Here is a 24935-nt window from a genome sequence, read left to right on the forward strand (position 1 = left end):
AGACATTAGAAAGAGAGAAGGTCCTTTTCGACTGATGTGTGCTGTTGGTGAGAAATCTGAGAGGAAACCCTGTATTTCTTTCCTGTTAGCCCACATTACAAACCCAGCCCTTTACTTCACAATCTCAACTTCTTCAATTCAGGCAAGCAAAGGCGATGGACAAAAAAAAAAAAAAAAACTAACTGCATTTTTTCGTCAGAAATGCAAACACTGTACCTCCTTGTCGTACTGAGATAATGTTGCTGTACCCTGCTCCCTACATGTATGTAAACCTCACTAAAAAAAGCACTGGAGGACATTTCTTCCTATAGGAAACTGGCCTGTCGCAAAGGGTATTTTTGTACGGGAAAGCCTGGAGGGCTGGGGACAGAGTGGCGGCGAAAAGCCCCCATGCCTTCTGTCCGTCAAGGGAATTCTATAACCCCACTTCTGCACCAAACATGGAGCTCTTGAGGGCTGGCATTAGTCATGCATTTTTAAAAAGTGAAGTTTTCCAGTAGTAACCGGGGGCTTCTGGCTACAATAAAGCCCAAACTATGCTTCCTTCTGACAGATGCACCAAAATGAAATCATTATAAAATACACAAATAAGTAGGCAAGGAGCAAAAGAACACCAATTACATGAGGAATTCTAAACTTACCACACAATGAGAGGATGCTGGGGGGGGGGGGGGGGGGGGGTAACAAGGAAAAGTAATGGGAAAAATCAATTTATCAGTAGCCTGAATATGTTGCAATGTACCATCCTGAAGCAGATCTCACTTTCGCTTCAAGCACAAACCCCATACTAATGCTTCTACCACTCAAAGATAAACATAATTCTACTATGAAATAAGCTGGACAGTTATATTGATAATTACTGTGTAATCGCTGGCAAACATGATGGGACAATACGCACACCCACAATAACTCACACAGTCTTCAAAACAACAGGTCAGAAGATTCCTAATGGAATACATTACTGAACAACTATTTGCCAAAAAATTCAGCGTGTCTTGTCCTTTTAAGGGAATCCCGGCCTGGCTTAGTTTGTCCAGCACTATGAATAAGACTCTTTAAAAACAAAAAAAAAACTCACCATCCAAAAACTGTAAGGATTTGAGATGATCGATTGATTTTTCTTTCACCTCCGTTTTTTTTTTCTTTTTATATTTCCCACAAATCCTTCCATCCACCACTGATCCAAAGCAGAAAAGTGAAGTCAAAGCGATATGGCAACCCCCACGGAGCACATGGCAGAGGACCGCTCTCGGTGACAGCTCCGCTAACAGGGAGAGAGAGGAGGAGGAGGAAGAGGACAAGGAGAAGGAGGAGGACAGAGAGCAAGTGCACGGGCCAGGCGAAGGGGAAGTGTTGAAACCATGCAGATGTTGTAACTGACATGGGGTATGTGCGAAACTTAATGAGTCAGCCCCTTGCTCCCGTCTTCCCGTTTCAGAACGGCGATTACTAATCAGATAAATACAAACGCAAAGGCGTAGGGCTAGGCGTCGCTTTACTCCTCCCAGGGGTCACTGCCATGTCCGCTCTTCAGGTAATGCTACAGCTTGAGATGTGCTCTTGGTTGTTGGGCTCTATTGATAGGAGCCCAATGGCAGACAATCCTCTGTATACAGCCTTTAGAGCAACAGTTCCTCAACAGGGACCACACCTCATAGGGTGTCTTGGATTTCTTGGGGGGAGAGAGTTAATTCTATATTTTAATGGCATATTTTACAAGATACTTCCTACATGTTTTGGCCTACCTGCCATTTAAATCTTTAAGCATTCAATATGGCTTCAGACTTTTCAAGCTGTTTCAGTTAATCAGACATTAGACATCTAACAGGCAACATCTTTAAAATGTAGGGTGACAGATTACAGCTGAACATAGGAAGGATCTTGAGAAGAAGTGAAAAAAGGTCCACAAATTTTTTGCTTGGAGAAATGTTTTGGTGTTCTGGGATGCTTCACAGTGGTACACACGTGGTAAACAATGCTCTATAGTGTACAAGTAATGGTATGTGGCTGAATGTCTGCACTGAATGTGTGCAAGTATTTGTGTGTGTGTGTGTGTGTGTGTGTGTGTGTGTGTGTGTGTGTGTACATCTATCTGTTCTGAGGGGAGACAGTGCGCTGGAGGGCCAGCTCTCTTTACCCAGGGGTCTAGCCCCCATACAGGCATCAACAAGTACATAAAGCTCCCTATTAATCATAAATAAGAATGAGTGTTGATGGACCATTATGATAATGTACAACTGGCTGCCTGAAACATGATTAACGCAAGCAAGATTCAATACTCAAAACTGTGTGAGATAAAAGAAGATGAACTGTGCGCAAAGCCAGGGAGATATAAGCCCACCACTGCATTATCCAATGGCTTCCACGCTTCTCAAGTGTTCCTACCATTCCTCACCATATATGGAAGAGGGGCATCCATGTTATGTAGTGGTGAGGGTTCTAGGCTCTCAGCCAGAGGGCTATGAGGTCAAATCCCCAAAGGGACACAGCTATAATATACTTGAACAAGGTAAAAATCCAGCTGTATAAGTGCGCTACAGAGGGTGAAGAACTGTAAGTCGCCCCAGTTACCAGCATCTGTTAAGCAAATAAATGATGTTATGTAAAATTGTAAGTGCTGCAAGTTACCCGGACTGAGGGCATCTGCTAAGAAAATAAATAATCTAATATTATTCCATTTTCTCGGCAGTCTATTTTTGTCTTTTAATAAGGAGTAGGCCCTTCCCAAACATGCCTGACAGTGATTGACTGAAAATGCACATTTCCAGTGGGAATCTTCCTCTCTTTCAAGTGACAAGTCAGAGGCAGTAATCTAATATCTGGCAACAGAGATGGACTGCCTCTTCCCAGGAACCTAAACTTAATCTCTGTACACTATTATTCCAATCATCATTAGTGATATTATTACTGGGGAGAGTGACCATTCTAGCCAGCCTCAAGGTATTATTCATATCAGGGCCCCCACCACAGCAACTGTCCAAAAAATTTCCACTCTAAGCTGTGGGAACATTCTCTGAACCAATATGTGCAATTCAGAAAGTAACAGCATTGCTGTTACAGTTTATCTGAATGTAAGAGCTTTTGCTGGCTGATTTCATACTCCACCGCTCCCATCATTTGCGTTACAGCTGCTTTTTTATCAGTTTTAATGAATTAGACTTCAAGATCAAAGGGCTTAGATCGAGGAGGAAGAAAAAAAATGAGTAATTTTATGTCTTTCGTGAAGTTTTCGTATGTGTATATTTCCCAGCAATGGTTTCAATGTACGAACTGCAATGAGAAAGGAGTGTGAAAGACAGAGCAAGAGAAAGAGAGAGAGAGAGAGAGAGAGAGAGAGAGGACGACAGAGCGAGAGAGAGAGATAGAAGTGAAGAGTGAGAGAGGGAGGCAACAAACAAATGTGACAAGGAGGGAAATTGACAGGAGCTATATATAGGACTGTAACATGTGAAAATAATTGAGATTGAATTTAGTTAGTGGTGCAGTGGTGGGGCCATGGCTGTGGCTCAAAGGACAGTCAGCCCCTCTCCTTTAGGGTAAGGAGCCAGAGGGAGGCTGCTCTTCAAACACTGGGGAAGGAAGTAGAGAACAAAAGAGCCATCAGACCAGAGCAGTAGTAATGCTTGCAAGACCTTTCCAGCAGGCTGGGCTTACTATAAAGCAAGAAACCAAAAAGAGCAAAAGGGCAAAAAGAGAAATGCCAATGAATTGCCCCTGCATGGTTGTGGGGCTATGGAGAGTGACTATGTCTACAGACCTAACATATATTTTGCATATTTACAGACATGCACACATACATTTAAATACACACACATACATAACATATATTTTTGAGATGTGCACACATGTATGTATATATACAGGGGGTAGACAGAATAGGGGAAACACCAAACAATATATAAATGTATTAATAAGGAATTGGGCCACTCCTTGCCTTCAAAACAGTTTCAGCCCTACTTGGAATGTTGTTATTGAGGTTTAACTGTTTCTAGTAGGATATTGGACCATTCATCAAGAAGGAAAGCCTCCAGTTCTTTGAGAGATGAATGAGGGGGAAATCGACTCTCCACCCCGTGTTCCAGATCTTCCCAGGTCCATAAAGGTGCTTGACATCATTCTGGTGTTCATGAAACCACTCTTGAATGTTTTTAGTGGTATATACAGGGGGTGTTCTCACCCTGAATATGGGAACGACTTGAACAAACAATGTTTGCACCATAGGGTGCATCTGGTTGCCTGATATGGCTTTGTATTTCTTGCCCATAATTCTGCCATGCAGAGCAATAATCAGACCCAATGACTCCCATGGGGTGGCTGCCAATATCATACCAGATCCACCACCACCAAGTTGAGACAGGCGATGTGGGCTGAAGGTTTCATTTGGCTATTTTCAAACATAAACCTGTCCAGGTTTAGGAAAACAGTAAAAGACAACTCGTCTGACCTTATTACTTTCTTCCACTGCCCAAGAAGTCCAGGGTTTGTGATCAAGTTATGGAAGTTATGCTGGCCTCAGTTACAACCAGTTTCTGAATGTCACCCCTTCCATAAATATCAGCTTTGTGAAGATATTTCAAAACATACAGTTTTAGGTATGACTGGTCACAGAAGGGTAAAATCAGTTCTACGGGAATTTCTGAGGCTGTTGTTCTGTCTTATCTACCCCCCGTATATGTATTTTTCGTAGCATAGACCATTACTTGTAATTTCTCAATTGTATTGAGAATGCTACATGAACGCTAGACAATTCTTGCAAAAAAAAAAAAATTCAACTATTTCAAAAAAAAAAAAAAAAAAGCTGAAATACTTTGCAAAAATCAAATGAGGTAACCTTGTACCATGGAGTGAACCTTCCACGCTGTGGTTAAAGCCGAAACCGCGAAACTAGAACAAAACAAATTGTACTCTCTTAATTTTGTGTCTCATGGAACACAAATTATTACAAAACAGGATGTAACACTACAGAATGCAGTTTAATTGGGCATGATCTTACTAGGTCTTGACATACAGAGGTGATTTGTTGTAACCCTGTGAGTGCCTGAATTACAAGGTCTCACCATTGTAACAGCAGCTGTTTGGTGTCTAATGCCATTGCAGCACTCACTGGCACAGCTCCAAGACAGCACCCACACCACTTGTACTTTTTGGGGTCTTAGAGGGTTTGAATATGTAGTTTGTTGATGGATGCCAGCTTAAGATTGCATTAAGTCTCTGCACTTCCCTGGGCCCAACTGCATTCATAGTAGCAGATGGGGAGCTGCACAATATGAACCAAGCTGGTGCCCACAAAGACAGCAGAAGAACACTCCCTCTGGCTTTGACCTCTGACACCATCCCCATCAATGTGAACTGGCTGATCTTCCGGAAGGCCACCACATTAGCTCCCATCACATCCTTTTTTACCACTTTGAGAAAGTATGACCAGATGTTGTACAACAGAGGGAAAAATGAACTAATATCTACCAAGAAACAAGAATGTGCAGGTCTTGGGATGTTTTTTTTCACAGTTAGGAATATGAGTAGATAATCCCAAGAAGAAAAAAGGAACTGAGTGGAAAAGACAGGAAAACACATGAGGATACTGTGATATAGGAATTCAGATCTGTATATATGTTTCTCCATGCATAAACCATACACATCTAAAACATATGAAATACTTGTATTTTAATTAAGATACATATACATGACAAACCCTCAGCATTTGAGGTTGCTCCCACATACTAATCTCAGCAAAGATATGCAAATTGCATTAAATTGACAAGTTTCCCTCCAATTCCATCTCTGTCTAAAGCTCAGAGGGCTTCAACAAAAAGATTCATTGTTTGCTTCATTGTCTGTTTTTAGATCTAAATCTTCCTTTTCTCTAACTTATCCAGATTCCATGCCAAAGTGGCCATGAATCATGTGACAAGCAGGGCACTCCCCTTCAGCCTCTGTCTCTCTCCCTGCTTATGTCTTCCTCTTTCTCTCTTTTTCTCACCACATTCATAAAGAGAGAGAGCCACTGGAGTGGAATGGAGACATCATTTGCTCCACTCACATTCTTCGGGCTCCAATTCCAAATCAAACTGACGACAAAAAGTGATATGGTTATTGCAAGCGTAGGAGTAAAAATAAACCACATCAAAAATAGACCCTGACCCCTGATCCTCATGCCTCTGAACAAAGAATGAACCAAATGTGAAGGCGTGTAAGATGAGGCAGGAGATGAGGGGAGACTGCTGAAGTCAAGGGGCTGTTTATCGGGATTTTCACCCTCAGAGCACTAGAGGCCAACTGTGTGCTTCTGATGGGGGGGAAACTCTGGTAGGAGCTGGTAGGATAAGTACAGAGCAGCACAGCCGGCCACAGTTAGGAAGACACAGACAGGCAGACATGTGATCCCTGACCGCCTGAAGCACTGCACAGACAGGTCAGCTATGCAGCATGCAAAAAAGAACTAACTGCATGTAGAGGATTGTGAACCCACACATACAAGTGTGTATGCACACACACACACACACATGCATGCCTGCAAACATGATCAGACAGACATTTATATATACATAGACATACAGACTGATACACATACACAACACACACACACACTCACGCGGACAGACAACCGGAAAACACACACAAACACAAACACAGAAATACTACAAAAAGAACGCCTTCTCTGCCAAAAAAATCTCAAGTTATCTCAAATAACACCCAAACACTATGAAGTCCTGTACAACGTTCTTTCTGCATATATGGCACAGCTGCAGCAGTTACACAGGGACTTCTGATAGCCATCAAAGTCTAAGCCATAACCCACACACACTTTCTTAGAACTGCAGGGGTATGAACAGTCTGTTTAATAGTGGAAGTTTGTTCTTTATACTCTGCAGGCTCCTTTGCACAAAATATAACAGCTTTGGCACAGGCATCAACTGGTGTGGTATCAGGTACACCTCAAAGAGATGACACTGCTGTGCCAGCAGACTGTGAAAATTAGTATTATTTTACTTCTTTAATCAATTTGAAATATCCTTAGCAGATTTCCTTATTTAAGTTGACGTGCAATGCTTCACAGTTTTACACCTTAAACATTATATAGCCCATTCAGACTGATGTGTTTGTTTGGGGAGCCTGAGGTCTGTGCTCAAGGCTGTGACATTAATGCCCTACCCTGTGACTCAACCCCATGACCCTCGGTTCAGCTGCTTTAACCATAGTATCACACTGATACTGGCAGCATTAACAGGGAAGCTTAAAGCATGAGGCAGCAGTTTAACTCTATATTTTTAAATGAATGCCTCTTGGATTCTCATCGGGGGAGGGGGGGACACAAAGGGAAAAGACCAAGTGTTTCCTCTGCCAGGGAAGATCCTGCTCTGTACTGCTTGCTTCTCCTTCGTGTTTCCTCACCTCTGAGAATCCTTCTTGCCTCCTCACGTTTGATATGTCCTTTGCTTAGGACGCGTTGAGGGGTGTTGTGTGACACATTCCTGATTACGGTCTTCAAAAACAACATTTGACAAGACTGTGCTGGGAAAGCGAGCGGGAATGAAACCTGTGATCCCGTCAGTGACATTAAGACACTACAAACCTGAAAGCATATCAAGCTTTCCCTGCACAAGAGACCTGCACAAGGACTGCTCTCTACACCAAACAAAGAAACGCTCATTTAGGATGCTGCAATGTGCACAGTATATTTATGGCAAAAATCCAACATCATGTTTACACCCCCCACACATCATGCTAACAAAAACCTTCATAATAACTGAAAATGTCCCATAGAATTGGAGTTTTCCATATTTATTTTAAAACAGCATGTCTAACATACCTTTGTATTGTGTCCTGTAGCCTGCATTGTCTTGTTCAATCAGTTCTAAAGCACACTAGTCAGGGTTTACATCTTTGCATTTCTGACATCCAGCTGCATTTCCAAAAGCTCAGTTAAGATACTGCACAACAGGTTTCACAACAATAATACAAGACCCAATTCCGTGAACCTTAAAAACATATGACCACACAAACCAATCAACCAATAAATAAACCAACAGACATAAAGTACATGGGTGAGCAATGGATGAACTTCCACTGCAGGTGACCCACTTGAATGAAGCAAGCGTCTAACTGTTGCGCTAAGATGATGACCATTCTGAGGTTTCCAATCTCAGAACCATCAACCTGACCTAACCCTAGGTTGCAGGTTCGGTCTCTCAAAGTTGTAGAAGTCCAGACCCCCAACCCCCCACCCACACACCAGCCACAGATGGGTCTTCTACAACCAGTCGTGGTAACTCGGCTGGTGGATTCAACAATAACAACAGAAGAAAGAACAAGAAAAAACACAAGACAATACAGCAAAGAAAGCATACAGTACCAGTATGTCCATCATGGCTTGACAGCTCGCAGCCTAATAGTCTTAAAATCCTGAACGTTGTTAACAGCCTGGAAACATGCATGTCATCCCCCTGTCGGCCGTGGACCTTTCCTGTGCACACCACAGCAACACAAAGAGAGAGAGAGAGAGGCCAAGATTTTTCATCTGTCACAGGAACAGGGATGACACAAGAGTGCAAAATGGCTGCAAACTATACTGCCTGAAATCACAATTCCACAGAGTCAGACACTCAGTGGAATGTCTTTTTTTCAGAGAATTTCATTTTCTTGATCAATCTGAAATACACTATAATGTGGTACATTCTGAGAGAAGGATATTGATAGAGTGTACATTTAGGAAAGGGGGCAGTATTGATTCATTTTAAGTTATATGTAATGCATTTTAACAGCTTCAACCCAAACTGGATATTCCTGAAAGGCTTCAGGGATATGCAGGAACAAGAACAGAACATCATGTAAACAGGCAAATATGACAGCAAATAAATCAAAGGGGAAAACAGCGTTGGAGCTGATTTTACCATATAGAACAGAGAACCAGCAGCATCTGCCTCCCCCATGCCCATATTAGATACCACATCAAAATACTAGTCTAGAATCAGATAACTTTACAATTATACTTACCTTAACTATTTCGTGCAAAGCAAAGGAATAAGTTAACACCATCTAGTATCAAGTAGTGTTTCCGAAAATGTTTACAGGCTGTATTACAAGTTAAGTGCATGTATGTGTCTCAGTATGTGGAGCACAGCACGCGGACTCATGCACAAAGAGAAGTAAAACAAAAAATTGCAGGGGTGTCCTGTCAACATCACTTTAACCCCCATTTTTTTCAGGTAACCCCATTTTGACATGCTAGAACATGGCTATATTCATGACACAGCATTCATTCCGTGCTCCTTTCATGCTCCTTTCTCAGACAATCCTTATGCGTAAATTTCAACCCCAAAATCAACTTTGTGTAGGTGGTCCAGTCTTTCCACATTTTTTTTTTCTTCCTATCAGGCCTCTTAGGGAACAAGCACAGCGCACCAGAGCCTATACAAATGCAGAGCAGATTAAAATCCTTAAAGCACTTGAGTTTTATCACTTGGATCCTAATCTAACAGGATTAAATTTAAATATCCAAGAAACACTTACAGGCACAGAGTTTAGCAGACTTTAAGGAAATTGAGAATATATCCTACTAACAGCAATAACAAAAAACAGTTATACCTACTGATACAAACTACTTTGTTTAAAGTACATTTATACACCAATACACTCTGCCCCTTTCAACTGAGCTCTTTTTGAACACAAAACAAATATATTCATAACAAATCAACAATGATAAAAGTGATGATTATGACAATGAGCATTATAACAACTTCAACCACACCCACTTTTATGGTAACAGACATAGAGCAGCATATAGCAAACAGACATAGAGCAAAATCCCTTTGTGTGAACCCCACCTGACACTCCACTCCCAGACATACAGCCAATACAAACTACACCAACACAAAATAACACACAGAACACACAAACTAATAAAGGCAATGCATACACACCCAACATAAAACTAGCCAATTTTTACAGTACGTACACTATACACATAAACACAGGGCAACAAGTCAAAGCACATCAAAAGGTACAAAATCAAGATTTAAAACATTTTTTATAAACACTGAATGCAATACTGGGGATAGTACGGTTTTAGTGTGTAGCGGCTTCTAGTTTCTTGTTTCTGTTTGATTGGCATGTACCCTTAATTCCAGTAGTAAATGTCCTCCAGCCAGAAGCTTCAAGTTGCTTGAGGGAACTTTCTCAGATGCCCCTTCTATTCAATGCAAAGAGTAAAATACACTCCATCAGCCGCTTATCCATTTGGTAGGGCTAGGTGATCGCCTAGGGCCGCAAAGCAGTCAGAATGGTGAAATTGCAAGGGAGATCATGCCTACCTTACTGTAGTTAAGACACCTGGACTGGCAGCGATCTGACACAATTGTTACACAACACCAGTCCTGCATACTCACATTAAACATGGACTAGTGTAACTAACTGTTGTTCATAACACATGTTCTGCTTCAACCAATTATCAATCTAGTAAAATGACAGCAGCCAGCTGTATTTTTTAAGGTTGCAGATGGGAAGGCTGGGTGGGTACATACTGTACAGGAAGTAGTTTTGAGGAGAGAACAGAACACTGTGACTTCTTTTGCTAGCTAACTTTAACCCAGGGAAAATGGTAAAGTAAGGCAATGAGGTGGCTAAAATATGACATTAAAATGTTGGAAAGAAGAAGGGTGCTGTATGCCAAATACAGTAAGAGAAGCATTAACAGAGGATTTTGTCATTAAACCCAAGGGATTTCCTTCTTAAATGTGTTTTATGTGTGTCGAGTCACACACAATTACTCAGAAAGGAGGGTGGAGCAAGTCACCAACAGCACAGAGAGTGAACAGATAGGGGGAGCACAAGCTGAACCACAAAGCCACAGGCAGGAGGGTCAGCATTGAGAATTGGGTGCTTTTTTGCCACATTGCTGCCTCTGGTAGTTACTTGCTAGCACTAAAGCAGCACTTACAAATACATGAAGAGAGTTTGCAGACACCTCAGTTTTCAAACATGCAAGTAAATGGCCAAAAATGAACAGTAAATTGAGGGGTCCATTGGTACAAAGGGCCAGCACAGGTTAGCTAACAGAGGAAACTAATTTCGTTAAGGACAAGGGGAACAGAAACTTCAATGAAATTCACCACCGTGAGATAACATTGGCACTTTAAGAGCATAGCTGTTCTAAATTGAAATTGATAACGACAGTCTATCTTGTGCTCCGCTATGACTGAAGATATCCTGAATGGGTCCACAACCACTTTAACTGAGCACACACTGGCTGAAGCAAACACAGTGGAACTTAATGGACACATTTGGGGTTGCTACCCTAAATATTACCAGTGTGAATAATACTGTGTATACTGAAAGTTAGATGTACCTTGTGGTTAAAGTTTGAATGTATCACACAACTGGGAATACTGGCCTCTTACTGCTTGATCAGATCTGTAATACATTCACTGATGTTCATAGTGTGCAGATTAGCCAATAGACTAAGACAGACGGTTCAACAACTAAACTGAACAGTTCAGATAACCGAAAGGAAACCATAGTATTAAAATGTCAGAAGTAATATATCTTAACAGTTTAGTGCGGCACTGTCAAAATGAACCTCAATCAGCAAAATGGCGGATGTACTTACAAGTACAGGTTTATCAAACAATATAACGGATGACTCAATAGTAGCTAGTTATTTTTTTGCATCCCTTGTTTGTTGTGCAATTAATGTGGACATTTTACAGAATGGTCAAATAAATCCTACAACTAAAAACCTTGCTGCAAATGTCCTTGTACTTTAAAGCAACATGGGCGTGTGTTCCCGGGGCTGGGGCTACGTTTCCTGTATAAGATCAAGATTAAATGTCTTACTATATAACTAAACGGCTTCTATAAAATGGTGTGCTGCATATTGCTTTGTATATACAAAGTTGCTCAATATGCCAACATTTCAGTCATAGACCTTCATAAGAGTATGTTTTCATTTTGCTAAAAAAATATTAAATGAACTTTGATCGTACAATGTAAAGTATACAGAACAGAAAATAAATTAACAACGTACCATTAGCTAGAACTGGGGATCATTAATACTTAAGAGACTTAATTTTAGAGAGCCTCAAAACTGTATTAAAAGCTATTAGCTGCTTTAATCTGCTATAACAAAATAGTACAGATGTTACATATCTAAGTGTGTTGGCCATCTGGGTGTCTTCACAGGCCAGATTACAAATACTTGTATACATCACACTGCTTCCATATGGTGAAATCCATAAGAATTCACAATAACACAGTATTCTGCATTATAACAATTGGACATCCCCAAAAATGTTTATGTGCTCCGCTTACATTTTTTGGTGCTAGCCACTACTGCAACCTGCCAACATGAACTATCCAGTGAACCCACATTCAACCTACAGTGTCAGCCAATAATATAACACAACAAAATTTACAGGCCAAACAATGATTATCCACAATGTCAAAACAAAACAAAAAGACAGCATCCAACATGCGGCACATCAACACTTTTCAGCTAACATACCACATCAATACAGCCATCACAGTCAAGACACATATGGTAAGAAACAATTAAAATAAAAGTCAGCTACAGCCCATATGTTCTTGTTCTGTATTAAAAAAAAAACACTGGACCTGCTGCTACTACAAACTGTAAAATATGGAGTTACCTTAGACTTTAAATATATATACACACTTATGGATCCATTTTGAAATGAATGATCTTATATGAATTAAGTCTCATTATCATTAAGTCTCATTATCACTATAGGTAGCACTTATTATTGCCTCTACAACCAAGAGACTAAAAGGATGACTCTCATTTAGGGTGGGCAAATACAGAGACTAGCCTACTGTAGCTTCCTTGCTTCTCCTTTAGGAGACCTAAGAGAAGAGAGAAAGGAAAGCTGGGCTTGAAAAGAGGAAATGAGCGACAACAAAGAAGAAAATTAGAAAAGAGGAAGGAGATAAGGAGGAAAAACAAATCAAGGCTAAATGGTGGCAGAGATTGTCTCAAGATGGAGGAGACAGTGCAAAAAATTTGGAAAAAGAAGTAATCTGGAAGCCAAGTCTACATCTGAGCACTGGCGCCACGTGACTGACACACAAGACACACAAACTAACGGCCAATCCACTCTGTGGCATTTTCACGACTTCACAGTGCCATCCGTTCTGATCAATCAGTAAACCCATTATGCTTTCATTACTCAATAGCATTCTTGTACACCACCATTTAACAAGACACCAAAAATAATCTCGTGTCTTTTGAAATTAAGTTGAGATCATATCCTCCTCCAATTATCCTTACTGTAGGGCACAGACCTATGACTAGTGGACTAAAAAAAAGCAAGATGGCTGCTCAGCGACATGAATAAATCACATTTCCTCTTGACAATCCCTTCTCTTTGGGCAACTCCTTATTAGATCCTTAAATGTTCACACTGTCAACACGGTTCCCTTTATAACGTGGTACAATAAACAACATATTATTCCTGCTTGTGCATGCAATGCACAGACATGCACACATGTGTGTGCTCAAGATTAAAAGTAAGCCATGTTTTCTTTTTTTTGCTTTAGATATTTTTAATCTCACACCCTGGGGCAACAAGTACATGAAAAGGACCCATTTAGCTTGACTATGGCCCCTGTTTGAGCTCCAGGCTTTTTAAAATAATGTGACCTCATGAAATACAGATAGACCCTGTGCTGAATAACTTTTACTGTTCGTTTATTCATACTTACTCCAAGAAATGAATCCAAGACACAGTTCAAAGAACACTACAAAAATACATTTTTTGATTGTTTTTATTAATTGAATAATTGATTTGAAAAAATGAAGAAAAAATGCATGCATAACTGGGTGCTATGACCGCAAAGAAGCAGTATAATAGTTGTCCTGAGATTGATCCTTAACACAATGATCCCAAAAAACTCTCCTGCCATTCTTTTTTCTTCTTGACACCTGGCTAGTGTGAAAACCCTTTCTCCATGACACTACATATATTAAAGTGATCACTGATTCTCCCCTATCAAAGCTCTGTCTTTGTCCATTTCTGACAGTGAATTCCCCCGTAGAAATCACATAGTGACCCCACATTTCACAACCCTGAGCTATGACAGAAATAGCACATATTATTTTGCATTCATACTTCAATTCACAGTTTTTACCCTGCAGATGTCTATTATGTGAGCATCCTTAGTGACACACAAAAAGGGGAGTAACAAATACATTGATGTAATATATATGTGGCTGTTTTAGAAATGGTAGTCTAAGAAAAAACAAGAAGTGTGATTAATAAGGCACTGCAATTTATTTGTATATCTGATTTCATGGTGGGCCAATTCCGTGTCCCAATATTTTCTTCCCATCAGGTCATACAAAGTCTTTATCTACGGCTTAGCACCTGATTAGCACATACTGCATCTCACATTGCATTCACAGGCCCTAGGTTTTGCTTATTCCTCTGCAATGGATTTTAATAAAACATATTTTGAACATCTAGAAATTGGAGAAGCATTAATTTGAAAACTATTTTGTATGTTGCTGAAAACCAGCTTAACTTTGAAGAACAATATAGTGTATAGCTTTTTTTTAGGTATAATGAACGATCATGAATAGCCATTTGGGTCATCAATCCATTTGAATGCTATTTTTATTGTATTTCCAGCTGTTTCCTAATGTGGTGACATGAGGTGCTTCAGATAGCTTCACCCTAAGTTTATTGTTAGAGGTGATTAATATCACACCCTATCAGCAAACACTATTTTGAGGGAGTAAGTAACTTGTGAACGGAGGTAACGTGTTAAATGATATAGGCCTAATTCATTGTCTGGCATAGGACCAGCCTTTGTCCAGGTTTTAAGTACTACTTATACAAATTCAGCAACTGAGCAATGTAGGAGATCACCCTGCATATCATCTCGGTTGATAAAAATATCCATTCACTTATCTGGCTACGTATAATACTTGGATACACGACCAGAGCGAAAGAAGGAAACATGGCTCGTTTAGAGAAATAATCAGCTATTTACACCAGATGCACTCGTGTCTGCTCTGTGACGGAAACGTTAACTGCTGCTCGGTTTCCCTTTTAAAGCGCGTGCCCCGCAGATTGGCACGCGCGAACGCGTCCAGAGCGCCGCGCCGCCACGCGACAGCCGGGGCCCCGCCCCCTCAGCCTTCCTCCTTAGTATGAGTACGCGAATCCCGCCACGCGCACACGAAATTCATTCACCCGATGGTCTCGCGCAAATATCGTGAACGCGCCTTACTACACAGCAACAGAGGGGGAGAGGGAGTACATCCTTCTCAGGAGGAGAGACATGCGAACCTCGAGAAGGGAAAAACGGGCAATATTCTGCAGTATACACAACTGTCCTTTATGTAGTTTGCAGCTGCAGACATCTGCGAACGAGGGAAACGAATTTTTAAATTGTGACCGAAGAAGAGTTTGAAGAAAATGCATTACTCATTTATGTCAATCTCAATAAACGACTGAGTTCGAAAAATATGTTCAGAATCCTCCAGTTATAAGTGTCACCTCAACATACCTCGCATTAACTGTCGTCTCATGCTTACTGACCAACATGACAGAACACTTCATATGGCGTAAAATGTTCACGTTTTGGTATTATATTATACAAATAGCAGTTTGGCATAACGTACAATGTTAAAATAATTTCTCTTATTCGCATCGATAGTTTAATGACAGATCATCCGATATGGTAGCTAATGATGTCCTGGAACATTAAACCGGTTTTCGTCGACAAAACTGGTCATTTACCAATCCACTATCCCCGTGATACACCGAGTGCACCCTTTCTCGTACGTCCTTTAATAATTATACAGCTAGCTATTCATACCATATCACTACAGAACATAAATCACTCCCCTTTTCAAATTATAGTTAGCTAGCAGGCTAGCTACAATGATCATAACGTTTAGGCTATGCGTAGTTTCGCCTTCAATTAAATCATATTCACGGGTTTCAGACCAATGTCAAAATATCCAGGGGAAAAGACATCTATTGTACAACTACAATTTACCACTAATACAAATTAAGCATTCAAACACAGAAAAAACAAGCGGTAGCTAGTCATTCTCCAGTTACGAATAAGCACAGTGGAGTGACTATAGAGAGGACAACCACCCGTTTAATTCCAAGAAAGCCTTATTCACCACACATCAACGCATTTTTGTCCTAAACTACACCGAAAAGGAGTCTGGCAGTGTTAGAATCATGGGGAATCGGGGGTTGTTAAAGGCGACCTATTCTTGAGGAATCACGAACCTTTTCAAAACGGGAAAAACCCACAATCTAGCTAACGTTTTGGTTAAAAAATGCGATAATTAATAATACTTACAATATTTGCATTAAAATTATCTGGAGGGCGGTAGCCGTTTCGTTTTCTGAAGCACATCCGTTTCTTTTATGTTGTTTTATGTATATAAATACAGTATCTTTTTTGCTCCAATGTTCCAGCTTCAGAATCGACACCCTTACAGAGGCAGGCAAAGGTTGAACTGCGCATGCGCTCACTTAGACAGTTCTACTCAGGCGGTTCACAGAGGACTTCCTCGGTAATTGTCATTTCTATTGGAACTCCTTTCCATGCGCGCAACAACTTAAAACTGGGGAGCCATAACTTATAAGCCAATTTGCACTTTATTGATAAGCTGAATCAATGTGTGTTATACTGTGTATCTGTTTGTGCATATATATCATTTGAACATTTGTATTAATATTAGAATTGTGAAGAGATGTCTGGAGGGTGGATTCGTCAAACTGTGCAATATCAATCTGACATTGATATGGTGATGTTATTGCCTCAGTGCATTCACAGGGCATTTTAGTCATATCTTTGCCATTAAAGACTCTAGAATAAAACATTCACGTATGTACTAAATAAAAATCCCCCCCAACCCCACTGAATGCTTACCGCTCCTTTATTTGTCTTTGTGTATTTATCTTTGAAGGACATCTTTCATTGATGCTTGTTCAGTACTGTTTAGCCCTAAATCCAACATCCTCTGTTTAAGATTCATGCAGACGAAGACAGCGTACTTACTAAACCAATTGAATGCCGTACTTACAAAACTTCAGTTGTGTAAATAGCGTGTTCCTAAATCATATATTACCATAACTGATTTCGATTTAATTAACATTTGCACGATTATAATCTAAAGCCTTCAATAATGCCATGAAATGATTGTTTATTCATAGTGAACATTTCTCATCACGAATCTAGTTTCTCACCATGTCTAGATTGCATCACTCTTCCTATTTATGATTACCGCGCAAGGCATTTGATTTCCCTTACTTTTGCATCTTTTATAATGCATGCATTTTGCGCGTGTTTCATGTGGTAGTTACATGTGCAATTCACGGCGGAAGAACTTGATGTTCTACAAATGGCCAGCAGGGATCGCCCAATACTAACATTAGCGCAGCAACGACGAAATGGTAGGTGTATGTTTACAAAGATGTCAGGTAGTAGTTTGATTTTTGTTGCAATACTTTAGCTCTCCAGCGAGTTATTGATTTTGCGCTCATGCGAAGATATGTTCCAAAATACCCTACTCAAACACCTCACAAAATTTGCTTCGGTATAGTCATGGAGGTTTCTTCGTCTAAGTAAAATGCCTAATCAAGCTTCGTGTGATTGGAATTCAATTTAATGCTACATTGTCCTTTTAGACTCAGATATTCATTTCCTTTGTTTTCCTTAGTTTTTTAATTAAGCTTGTATTTTAAGTATGGTTAAAATATATGATGCGTGCTATCAGTACAGCTCGCTTTCATAAACACCATTCTAAAACAAACCGTCTAAAAAGTATACATCTCTCTACGGTATTCTAATCAGGCAGTGTAGCACCCAACCGCTTGGTGTCAGTAATGCCCTCTGTTTGGTTGTTTCCGGCCGGGAAAAAAATCTAAATGCCCTGCTCAATTTCTAATTGTGCTGTTTTTGGATACACATAGACTGCGTCGCCGACAGGAAAATTCATTTAGAACGTTGTCTCAATTTAACAATACAGTTGTTTCATTTTCGCTTTAGAACATAAATCTGTACAGGGCTTTGCTTGTCACATTCCTGCCTAGTTTTAGTAGGTTAAGAGTTGTATATTGCCTGTCACTTTGCATCAGTTGAAGAGCCCTGATAGTCTACAATAGAAGTTTGTAATATCATGTTCACTGCTTGCTTTCTAATGCTGTGCTGTATAAAATAGTAAGAAAAAATGTTTATACCTTTCACTGCATACTGTTAGACATACAGATATAGTACTTTGAACCACATTTTCTACACCTTCAGATGTTCTCTTAACACAGGTTATTTCTTCTATGGCTGTATTTAATCTCCCTTTTCTCTGAAAATAGTTTAAGTGTGTTCACCATTACGGTAAAGTGGGAGCTTATTTTGCTCCAAGGCCCTAATACATCTATGTGCAATAAAGCATGAGATGAGGCTGGCACAGGAGAGATGCGACAGATGACCCTCCCTAAGGAGGAGGAGCTCATGGAACCTCTCCCAATTTAATGCTCGCTATTCTCCATAACATCAAACTAATGTTAACAGGCCATGTTAGCTGGGTCCCATCTCTGTTTGCCTATTAGTTTGGGAGTAAGCATTTGACAGTCTTTGTTGAGGCAGGCTGACTGATCACCAGCATTAGGCCACAAGACAGGCAGGGTACCAGATCTGCTCATCGTTTATTCAAGGAGCTTTTTCCTGTATTGACTCACAAGCAATAAAACAGACAAAGAGAGACATTCCTTTCTAGGTCTTGCTGGAAAATGTGTCTTTTGAATGTAAATGTATGTAAGGGTTATGGATATATATTTGAGGTGTAATGATACATCTAGCATTAATACATAATACATTAACAGCTGTATCAATGTTGCATGTGAGAATCAATAAAGAATACTTATTCCTTTTTGTATTTAGTTTTATTCATATTAATACCACAATTTGGGTGAAATTTGTGACAACCCTAGTTGTCTTCGAACTCTTATTTCAATGATAAATAATGAGCCAATGCTTAGATTCTTGACATTTCTTTAAAAGCACAGAACAATTTTTAATGTTGTTTTGAGCCATATTATATTGAAATGTATTGTCTCAAATTGTATCACATTGTATCAAAGTGAATTCTTTTTCTAACTTTTACAGGTCTGGAAAAGGTGCTACTCCTGTGAATAATGGGCTGTTAACACTGTATTTGCTAACCTTCCTGTTCAGTTTCATGAACTCCAAAAACCTTCTTGAAAAAGAAAAAAAGTCACTGTTATGAAGGCATCAATGGGCTGAATTATATATTCATATATAATTATATATTTTTTTTGCTTAAGATTTTTTCTAATAAAAATGGGTGGCTGCTTCCTTCCTCAGTTACTGTTGCCTAGTTAGCCAGCACCTCTGTGTGTGCATTCACCTTCCTCTTCCTCACTTGATTTTCACTTTCAGCTAAAAGGGAAAAAAGAATAGGTCATGCATTTTGCCATTTAATTCCAAGCCATTTCAAAAGCGACACAGCAGCATATTATAAAAAAAGCCTGATATGACCATCCAATTTCTGCTTGATATAAAATTTGATAGCAACCTAAAGCAAATACAATACAACAGGACATGTTCTGGTCCTGAATTCTGATTGAATCTGTCATACTGTCTAGGACAAAGGGGGCCCTTCACTGTTTATGCAGGGCATTCTGTTGTTCTATAGTGCCGTATCTAAGCTTTCAGCAGCAGTTTACACCCTAAAAGCACTTTGATCAATCTCACCCTCGGTTTATTGTCAGTCCCCTTTCATCCTCCAGGATTTCTTCAATTCTGCTCCTCTGCAAAAGAGAAACGAGCAACCAAAGAAAGGTTTTAAAAAGAAGATACCACACAGCAGAGCCCTCTCAAGCACCAAAAAAACTTGAATAAAAACTAGACTTGGAATTTAGTGTAGAATTGGAATTGAATCAGAACAGAAAAGAACAGTGAATCCATGATCAGTATGTTTAAAAAATTTCATGCAGAAACTAACCAAAAATGTAATCTTATAATGTCAGTTATTAGTACCAAAAAAAAAGTCAATTTTACATGTCAAATGTAAAATTTTACACAGTCAAATAACATGACCACAGGTGGGTGCTTAGGCATGGGTGCTGTTCGGGTAGTGTAAATCCTGTTGGCCATTATTAAAATACATGTGTGAAGGTAATGAAAGAGACCTGCAGCTTATAAATTTGTCAACAACAAAGATTTTCAGTCAGACACCACCAATGAATGAACAACCTGTTACATATTTTAAACAAGAAAACAGAAAAACAAAACTTAAGAAGCACGAGGTGAGGGACTTATTAACATATTATCACTATCGTATGTTTTCAGGTTTGAGAGAACATTGAATAAAACCCTTTGGGCAAAAACACCACCTCTGTCCCTGCACGACAGGATCACATGACAGAGGAACTCGTAATGACTTTTTTCCCCCTTAAATGAATTTGTCCTCTGATATTGTCAGTTCTTTTCTGTGGGTACACATTGTAGTATGAGCCATCAGGCCATGACAGGCTTGCTGAGACTGACAGAGGACTAATCTCACATTCAGATAATGACAGCACACAGCAGGGCCTGTCCTCAACTGGGCTCTCCATTAACTGGAGCCAGAGGCTTTCATGTTACCCCCCAACACTCCTCACCCGGCCTCTGCATATGTTGCTGCCAGGAAAACACTAGTAATGCAAAAAAAAAAAAGCCTTTTAATCATATGTTTGACGGTGTAATCTGATCAGGCAACCAGTGTGTCCCAGATCATAGAAAATGTATACGCATGCTTTCACCTGGAGACAAGTGTGGTTAAGTTTTTCTGTCTCTATTCAATTACATTTAATGCTCTGTTGAAAAAGAACAGAGATGCAAATGCTCAGCTGCAAGTCTGAGATAACGCAACACTCTTCTACCTGTCAGCATTTCTGGTGAGCCCTAGGCTGCACCCTTTGGTGGATATTTATGAGATAACATCAGTGTTGTGACGCTCAATAAAAGATGACAGTCAACACTGGCAATGCCTCAGGTAACCAGGATGAAACCTGTCTTTTCAAAATTATAACAAGTAAATTATATGAAGCGAAGACACAGAAAAAATACTGTAATCTTGAGAAACACACATTCCTGAAACAAAAGCATCAATCCAATGCATAGCTCATTCTCCTTCTCTCTAGTTCTTTGACAGGGCTGTCACAGGGTCTGGACCTCTATACAAGTGGTAATCTCTGGCTAGGAAGCTCAATATTACAGGCATGATTGCTACAATAAGTATGTTTACCTACAGAATAGTGAATGTGATTGTGGTGTAGGCGGGTCACTCTGTGTGAAATGGGAACAACTTTGCCTCAAACCTCTCAGGGCATCTTTAAAGATACATAATTTTTTATCCTTACAGGACGCAGTCACAGTATTGACTGAGTGCTCTTGATTCTTTGTATCGCCCAATACATTTTTGGTACTTGAGATTTGTAAAGAATTTATGTGTACTAATTTTGCAAAATTCAGAATGTATCAAGGCACCCACCAACAGCTTTACAATAGCACCAACATTGTGCATTTATCTTATTCAGGTACAATATCTTAAACGAGGCCTTGATACACCCAAAATGACCATTTCAGTTAAATGTTATTATTAATATTATGGATAAAATGTGCCAATCTTCAAATGAAAAGTACATGTTCAAAGAACGTCTGAGGAAGTCATACCAAAACATACATGATTCCTTGTACACATGATCCTGTGTACAGATTTAACACAGTTATCATGTTAATGGTTTTATGCCTTGGGGAGAGTTTCACAAAAATGACTGATCAAGGTTTCACCTTCTGATCAAATAATCTGCACTAAACGTGGAAAAGGTGAGTAGAATGATGAACAGAAAACGCGTTGCAGGGCCAGGGCCTCACCTCCAGTTTGTCAAAGCTATCCGAGATGCTGAATTTGCTCACTTTTGCAGGCAACAGTATCTCCAATCGAACAGCCTTCTGTGCAGTGGGCTGGCACGCAATCATCAAGTTAATTTCCTGGGCCTACGAATATGCAAAAAGAACAACTTTACTGTTGTATTCTAAATACTTTACACTGACAGTTTAAAAAGAAATAGGAGAAAGATTTAAAAAAATAAAATCAATAGGAATGTTGAAAACATGGCATTGGGAGAAAGGGAGGAGAGCAATGAATGCAATAACAAGAACATGAGTGCAGCGCACAATCAAAGCAAAGCTACAAGGAACAAAAGCTATAATAAGATGACCAACCAACCCTTGCTTTCTGATACCGCAGTCTCATGAGGCGAATTCGATTCCGAGCCTCGGCAGCCTTCAGCTGGCCTATCAGCGTGTCCTGGCGTTTCTTCTCCACGTCCTCTTTTTCCCAGTTTTCTTTCTGCGTCCTCGCTTCTGCCTTTCGTGCGCACAGCCGCTGATTTGTCGCAGTTATCATCTTCTGCACTTCTTTGGGCGGCTCCTGATAGGCCTGGTGCCGTGCCCTCTGTTGCGGACACATCCTTTTGAGCTCCGCGCCGGTTACGCTCCTCTTGTTCCTGCACAAGTTTCTCTCCTTCTCTGAAACCGTGCCGGCCATTTTCGTTTCACTGCTTTGCGTAGGCTCTGTCGGCTTGGTTTACTAATGAGAAGTGCACAAGAATGTTGATAAACATGTATTTTCTACAACGGTAGCATGTTAGTTTGCTAGACTAGGCTGCGTTAAAGTGGTGTGAATTGTGAATGGCTGCTAGTGTGCAAGCGGTCTCAGTTACTGAAAACAGTACTTGCCAGCTTGCTGAGATATTTTGCTTGTTGAGGTTCTCTAGGTGGACAGAATGCAATATCTAGCTGGCGAGCCATAAACAAATCTTGCTAACTTTGTGAAGTATCTATATTAAGGATTTTGAGCAAGCTAGGTAGTTTCCATTAAGTGCAAACCTTACCTCGCCAACCAGAAATATATTCTACGTTTTTCAGTAAGTGTAGAAAATCTGCGAACGAGGAAAGAAAACGCACTACGCACCACTTACTGTTTACTAGTGTCGCCATGGCAGCAGTTGCTGAAGTTTGTTAATCTCAGAAGCGGCGCTACTTCACTCGCCTGCCTTCCGAGCAGCTAGCAACACTAACAGTGAAATAAAAAATGTTATCATCATCATTTTATGAGCAATAAAACTTTTGAAAGTCACTGCATGTTAGACCCGAGTTACCTGGATTGTGAAACCTTTACAACAATTTAAAAAAGGGTTAAACAAAAGTATCCTTTGTTAGGCTAAACTGCATGAGAAATTAACAATTATATAAAACAGGTCAATCTAAACAGTTAAATACATGTTCAAACAAATTAATACGTAACCACAAACTGAAACAAATGAATCGAACGTCTACTTAAAAATCTATTTTAATAACACCGTGTCACGTGTGATGTACGTCACCAATCTGTTCATCAAATCTTTTGTAGGATTATGAAAGCAAGCAAACAATTCTTTTGATTTATTTATTTTCGCTCGGCTACCTTGAGATAAAGTATCTGTAGGCTACTAGCGACGACTTGTATGGCATAAATCTAGTTGACAGTCAACTACTGGCTTCAGCAATATTGCAGCTGCCGAGTTTTCTCCTAATCCAATATGAATATTGTAGAAAATGCATTCTGTTTCACGAATTGCATTTCAATTTTTTAAATGTCGAAAATCATTAAGTCTTAAGGCCAACATGTTAACAAGGACATTACGCTAATATCAGGTACAAACCTAACTATCTACCAGCCAAAAATGAGAATTCTGACCTTTTCAGATCATGAAGTTACAAGAGGACAAAAAGTTACAACAAAGTTGCACAACATAAGGTATGTCTATTTTGAGAAAAGGTTAGGCTAAGGTTTGATACTATCAAATTTGATCGTATCAAATATGCCCGCAAATGATCGCATGTTGATCACAAAGGACCGTGCCTTAATTGCAGCAACAGTATGTAGTCTCCACGCAGCTAGACTGCGTAGCATCAATACTCGTAACATTGAACTCACATTTCAGAAGGGCCAGGTCATAATGGTATTATGAGAAAAGGTTTCAACGCCACAGTATACATTAATATGGACATAAAATGAGTAAATAAAGATCTACATATATATCTACGTATATTTTACTGAACCCTTATCGATATTTTATGGATTTCTCTGATTATTTATTTCGGAATTTAACTGAACCTAATAAAGGTGAGGAAAGTTGTAGATCTTGGTTACATGGGTAAAAAGGGTTTGATTGCCATAAAACAAAGCAAAGGTCTAGGGCGATTCTGAATTAGAATTGCATAATCACTGGTTAAACTGAAGAAAGGTCAGACCCAATTTTTAAGCATTCATGTTAATACAGTTAATTTATTTCTTTTTAACATTAATTTTGCAACCCCCATTATCGCTGCATTTCAGTTTTCTGAAGTAGACGATTTTAAATTGAGCTGTGCATTTATATATATATATATATATATATATATATATATATATATATATATATATATATATATATAAAGACAAAGAATGAGCAAACAAATGCTGTTGTTGTGTGATATGATTGTGTAGCCCTGATGTTACAGCTTCATTGAGCAATATGCTAGTATAACTGAAAACAAATTTTGAATAGACTGAAGCAAATAAATCACTGAACGTGTGAGTCAACTGCAAACTTTGCAAAGCTTGTGTATAGGCTGACAGCCTTTAACATATATTGGGGCAAACAATGACCAGCATCCACAATGTTATGAAAACTATGTAATTTGCTATTTTAAAGGGATAAATAAAGTCCATAATGAGAGGTTATGGTTTTTTATTGTAAGGGTTTCTTATAAATTAATTATTCATGTGATAGTATTTAAAGAACCACTTTATGCCCACAGGTCACAAGAATTGCTGAAACATTTCCTTATTTTTGTGTCTTCAA

At 39.5% G+C, this 24935-nt stretch overlaps 2 protein-coding genes across 6 annotated transcripts in view; both read right to left on the minus strand.

The window, feature by feature from the left end:
• rgs19 (regulator of G protein signaling 19) overlaps positions 1 to 16487 on the minus strand; it is a 36625-nt gene extending 20138 nt beyond the window's left edge. For 2 of the 3 annotated variants that reach the window (XM_036533341.1, XM_036533340.1), the window contains exons 1-2: positions 16339 to 16487; positions 8354 to 8464 (exon numbers count right to left, since the gene is read on the minus strand). In XM_036533341.1, coding sequence (XP_036389234.1) covers positions 8354 to 8368 — 15 coding nt within the window. In that variant the 5' untranslated portion in view covers positions 8369 to 8464; positions 16339 to 16487. Of the gene's footprint in view, positions 1 to 1078; positions 1244 to 8353; positions 8465 to 16338 lie in introns of those variants that run through there. The other variant, XM_036533342.1, reaches the window with a different exon arrangement.
• A 2669-nt stretch (positions 16488 to 19156) lies between these two features.
• On the minus strand, positions 19157 to 23128 carry LOC118781390 (protein LKAAEAR1-like). 3 transcript variants are annotated; one of them, XM_036534407.1, is made up of 5 exons: positions 23021 to 23128; positions 22274 to 22636; positions 21919 to 22041; positions 19756 to 19811; positions 19157 to 19440 (listed from the first exon to the last, which is right to left on the minus strand). In XM_036534407.1, exons 2-5 carry the CDS (start codon positions 22592 to 22594, stop codon positions 19437 to 19439), a joined length of 504 nt encoding a protein of 167 aa, XP_036390300.1. In that variant the 5' UTR covers positions 22595 to 22636; positions 23021 to 23128; the 3' UTR covers positions 19157 to 19436. The 3 variants fall into 3 exon arrangements, with proteins under 3 accessions (XP_036390300.1, XP_036390299.1, XP_036390301.1); XM_036534406.1 differs by having other exon boundaries at positions 22941 to 23021; XM_036534408.1 differs by lacking the exon at positions 19157 to 19440 and having other exon boundaries at positions 19752 to 19811; positions 22941 to 23021.
• Between the last annotated feature and the right edge of the window lie 1807 nt (positions 23129 to 24935).

Source organism: Megalops cyprinoides, chromosome 7, assembly GCF_013368585.1.
Source record: "Megalops cyprinoides isolate fMegCyp1 chromosome 7, fMegCyp1.pri, whole genome shotgun sequence".
In the NCBI taxonomy this organism is placed as follows: Eukaryota; Metazoa; Chordata; class Actinopteri; order Elopiformes; family Megalopidae; genus Megalops; species Megalops cyprinoides.